The 5000-nt window shown below is 46.0% G+C and overlaps 1 protein-coding gene across 1 annotated transcript; it reads left to right on the forward strand.

Annotated features, from left to right (window-relative positions):
• Positions 1-6: 6 nt before the first annotated feature.
• Positions 7-3810, forward strand: LOC137917486 (kinesin-like protein KIF15; the record flags this gene model as incomplete). The annotated part of the gene is made up of 19 exons (XM_068760225.1): positions 7-138; positions 224-352; positions 457-559; positions 649-814; positions 893-1043; positions 1134-1219; positions 1322-1400; positions 1510-1596; positions 1676-1780; positions 1897-2019; positions 2110-2256; positions 2336-2431; positions 2522-2686; positions 2793-2884; positions 2979-3045; positions 3124-3161; positions 3247-3379; positions 3505-3636; positions 3736-3810. Coding segments are annotated over 19 exons (2106 nt in total), but the record flags the coding sequence as incomplete, so codon positions are not given.
• Positions 3811-5000: the final 1190 nt, after the last annotated feature.

Raw genomic sequence — 5000 nt, forward strand, 5'->3', positions numbered from 1 at the left:
CTGCGGTCCCGTCTCGTGCCTCTCTCGAGCCCGGAGCACCTGAAGGGGGCACATTTTGGTGTCGACGACATTTGGGAAGAGCAGCCTCCTGCGGACATGAAGGAGATGGCTTTGACCGAGGAGCTGTGTCAAGTTCAGGTGCAGAAATGTTGATGGTCCTTTTGAATATATGCACACACACACACACACACACAAAAAACAGCCACTAATTATTTCCTATCAGGAAAACTTCAGCCGTGTCCAGACGCTGCTGAATGAGGAGGAACTAAAGAACAACAAACTGTTGCAGCAAATTGCAAAACTGGAGGAGCAGATCACTCTGCTGTCGCAGGAGTCTGAGCATAAGGGCGAGGTAGAATCTCCTCACCTCATGGATTTACAGTATTCTTAGTGGATATTCAGAAAAATATAAAAGTTAGAATACTAATATGTTCTTGTTCTTTGCACTCGATCCAGTTGCTGTCGACTGAGCGAGCCAAGAACAGGGATCAGCTCAGCCTGAGAGGAACTGTGAGTGAGCTGCAGCGAAACCTTCAGTCTGAACAACGGGCGGCTGAGGGTGAGATTCCGACGCTTTCCCCATGTTGCAATCAAGCGGGACGAGAATACCAAGGTGATCTCTTCTTTGCCCCCCCCCCACCTATCTAGTGATGAGGAGTGAGATCAGCGATCTCCGCCTGGTGCTGAAGTCGTCCGATAAGGAGCTGGCCGCGGTAAAGAACGAGCTGACGGAGAGGAAGAGCGAGCAGCAGAGAGAGATGGGCGAGCTCTCCAACAGTCTGATCGGCACGCAGCTCCGTCTTGACAAAGTCCAGTAAGCAATGCTCCCTTGCGGACTCTTCTTCGCCCGCTCCCTTTGCACCCTGGATTGACACTTCTTCACCCCCCCCAGGCTGGAGTGGGAGCAGCTCCTGGAGCAGCACCGGATGCTGCAGGACTCGTTTGACCAGCTGCAAGCTGAGACCAAGTTTGAAGCTGACCAGGCGAGACGGCACCTGCAGGACAGGCGGCAGGAGATCGATGAAGTGAAAACGCAGCTCATGGTCGGTGAACCCGAGCCCAGGGATTGTTCTTTTTGTGATTTCCTGTCCGTATATGATCTCTTCTTGTGTCATTTTTCGCCCCTTTCGCAGGAATCGAATAATTCCCTGCAGACCGAGCAGGAGCACACGACCTCCCTGACATGTCAGTTAAGAGAGAACAAAGAGAGCACGTCAAAGTGAGTTCAGACAGACTTGGGGGGGGGGGGGGGGGGGTTGCAGCAGTTTTAAATTTGTATCCAAATATGTCTAACTGTGTGACCTTTTGTGTTTGCTCTCAGAGAACTGATTGACGCTTTGCAGCAGAGCACACAGCTGAGGAAACAGGTCTCCGACGTGACGCTGCTAAATCAGCAGCAGGTCAGTCCTGAATATAATACGCATGTATGAAAAAAAAAAACATTTACCTGAGCCGCGGTGGCATCTCGGTTGCTAACCATGCTGACGTTTCTTTTTTTTTTTTTTAAAGGCATCCAAAATTGTAGACCTTGAGCAAAACCTCTTCTCTGGAAATGAAAAGCTGAAGAGTTTGGAGCAGAAGATTGAGCACGACAAAGTGAGCCTGCGCAAACACTTTTTTGTTTTGTCACCGCACCTGCTGTCCCGTTGACCCCCCCCTCCTGGTGTTTTGACAGGACGTGGTTTTAGATCTTATTAACCAAATCAGGGACCTTCGCTGCGAGTTGAGCCAGAGGGACCAGACGGTCGCCCACCTGTCTGCAGACATGAAAGACATCACAGTACGTTTCTCCTTCTTCATCATCATTCATCATTGTCCCGAACAACTTTTCCACTTATTTCTGCACTGAACTTCTTACTCAGTAATTGTGTGTCTATTATTTCCTTGCTCATCCAGGCCAAGTACGATTCCACCTGCCTCGAAAGGGAGGATGTCAGGAAGCAAAACTCTAAGATGCAGACACAAGTCCTAGAACTGAAAGAAACTTTAGACCGATGTGTAGCATCCAACGCTACAGAAGTAAGTAATTCGGGTGTTGTGAGTTTTGCTATTGGAATGTAGGCCACTTAATAAAGCTACGATATCGACGATGTTTGTGCCTGTTCTCAGGTTGAGGTGTTGCAGGAGGTGGTGACTTACAGCACGGAGGAAGTGGAGAGACTCACTAAAGTCTTGGATGAACAGAGCAGCCTCCTCCAAGCGTCCCGAGAGCGAGCGGCCCAGAGAGACGTCACGATCCAGAATCTACAACAGAAGGTGGAGCCGTCGCCCCCAAGAGTAAAAGAAGTGGCATCTCGTTGTAATTACTAAATGCAAATATCTCTTTTTGCACCAGGTGAAACATCAACAAGAAACCGCAGAGAGAACTGTCAGAAGTGGGAGTCTGAAGCCCTGCGTGGAGCAGACGGTCACGCCGAAGTCATTGCCTCGAGTGAGACTCGTTTGTGATCTGTTTGTTCATTCGCAAATAAAGGAAGCACGTGTAGCTTTTCTGACGCTTCGCCATACTCTTTTACTCAAGAGCCCGTTCACACCAGGAAGCTTCAGCAGGGACCTGACCCAGGTGTTGATGAGTCAGGAGGAGGAGCTGGAGAATCGCCGCACCTCCATGATGACCATGGAGATTCTTTTAGCCGAATTGAACGCAGAGAGGGCTGCCAAGAACGAGGAGATCCACAGGCTGAAGGTGTGAAATATTCCACTCGGCATGGTTCCTCTACCCGGGGGGGGGGGAGACGAGCTGCCAGACAGACGTTTGGAGTCCATTGTTGGTGTGTTTCCCCTGTTCTCAGACTCAGCTGACTGAGAAAGAGATGGTTCGCATGGAGATCCAGGCTTTACTGGACCAGTTTTACACCAAGCAGAACCAGAATGGGAATAATAGGTTGACTATATATTCATGCATTTATTCAGCAGTCAAATATATCCACTCATCAATCAGTAAGTGTGAAATAAATAATGTTATCCTGTCCTTTTAGTGAGGGGTTGAACGATGCCATCAATCAGTCCATGCATAAAGAACTACAGGAGGAGAGAGCAGAGAAGGTTCGTATTTGTCTGCTGATTTTATTTTATTTTCTTGACTGAGTAACACTCGAGTTTGTTCCTCTAATTTATTAACAGAACACGGCAATAAAGAAGTTGTCCAATACTCTAAAAAGGTAAAAGCACGTGTGATTTACTTTAAAATTATTTACGTGCGCGTCATTCTGCACCTTTGCCTCATGCTTGATATTTGCGGATTAGGCTGCAGGCACAGGAGGCGATGCTGGCCCAGTCTCAAACCTGCGTCCAGGAGCTGACCGCCGAGCTGAGGGACCGCTGTCTGGACGTGAGGGAGCTGAGACAAAGGATCCAGGATGAGGAGAAGCTGCTCCAGGTCAGTCATTTCCTCCTCCCACGACATTAGGAAATACCCTAATGTTCTAAATACCAAATTCTCATCGGATAGCAGAGGTTGTCGTGACTTTTAAGCTTCTGTCTGTTCTGCTTTGTGTTTCATAGGAGAACGAGGTTCTCCGTAAGCAGAACGTTCAGCTTTCTGAGGAGAATGGGAAACTTGTTGGGCATAAGAACCACAAACAAAGAATTGAATATCTGGTGAAACTGAAAAAGGAAAACACCAAACTTCAGGAGGTAACTTGAATCTTTATTATCAACCAATGTTTGCGGCTTAACCATGCGAGTACTTTTTACACCGTGTCCATCAACTTGTGGCATTAATTTGTCTTGAAGGAAAACGAGAAGCTGAGATCAGAAATGCTCTTTCTTCAAGACCCCAATAGATGTCCGCCAATGGAAATGATGTAAATCTGTTTGTTTGAATGGAGATCTTGTAATTGTGTGTATCACCAGTTTCGTTTTGTTTTTTATAATGAAAATTATTGGTTTTAAAATTACTGTAAGTATTTTTTTATGGTTCAAAATCTTTAGTCACTCTTTTTTTCTTATCTTTAACTGTGAAAATTTAAGTACATTTTTTATACTTTTTTATACCAACATCAAAAGAAACATGAAATTTACGTTATAGAATTATAATAGCTGCTCTGTGAAGTGTTCTTTTCTGGTTTCTTTGCATTGATGTGAGTGTTTTATGGTAATAAATGTGGTCTCTTTGTTATCTTTCGGGAAAGTGAGTGTTATGTTTTGCAGTTCATTGTTATTTTTATGTAATTCTAAAATGCTTATTAAAAAGAATTAAAAAATCGAGAAGGGAATGTGTTGCGTTATCTTCATTACGCCTGCGGGTTGCGCCGCTTCGCCTCGCCGCTAGGGGGCGATGTCCAAGCGGTCTTCGCTGACGACGCGCTTCAATCAAGCGCCTGTAAAGCACCTGCAAGATGAAGAAACTCTTCACCGCGGAGCAAATCGCGGCTCATTTCACTTCTGGACCGTCGTTCGCCACAATTAAAATCACAGACGAAGTGGTCGAAAGAAAAGTCAACGAGCCATTGCGGAAAGAAGCCGGGTGAGACGAGGCTAACGCACGTGTTAGCTCACAGCTAGCTAGCTTCTCGCTTAGCATCTTCGTTTAAGCTGCATTAAAACGTGCTCCAGCTTTAACTGCTGCTTAATTCGGTGTTGGGAGACGATTTAAAGGTTTGTGAATTACAAGATACTTCTCTAACATTAAATTTATGTAAATTAACTCCAAATGTGAAACATCTGAGACCTTGGGCTTGTGCGTATAATCTCTACTTTATAATTTATTCTTAAATGCGTATAATCTATTCGCAGGTTCTACGGTTTCCTCCCCCCCCCCCCCCTCCAAAAGGCAAATTGTCTGTAGGTGTAAGTTTGAGCGCATGATTGATGATGACCTGGTGACTCATCCAGGGTGTATTTAAAATGCACTTTTATTGCTTTCCGCTGGCAGCAGTCTGGTCGGTGTTCATTTGCATCCGTTTTCTTGTACATGAGAGACGAATATACATGAATATATCCCGGATCAAAACGGGGTCGGATTCACGCCTGGGAGGCGTTTGCCGCCATTTCGTCCA

This window comes from Brachionichthys hirsutus, unplaced genomic scaffold (assembly GCF_040956055.1).
Source record: "Brachionichthys hirsutus isolate HB-005 unplaced genomic scaffold, CSIRO-AGI_Bhir_v1 contig_586, whole genome shotgun sequence".
NCBI lineage: Eukaryota > Metazoa > Chordata > Actinopteri > Lophiiformes > Brachionichthyidae > Brachionichthys > Brachionichthys hirsutus.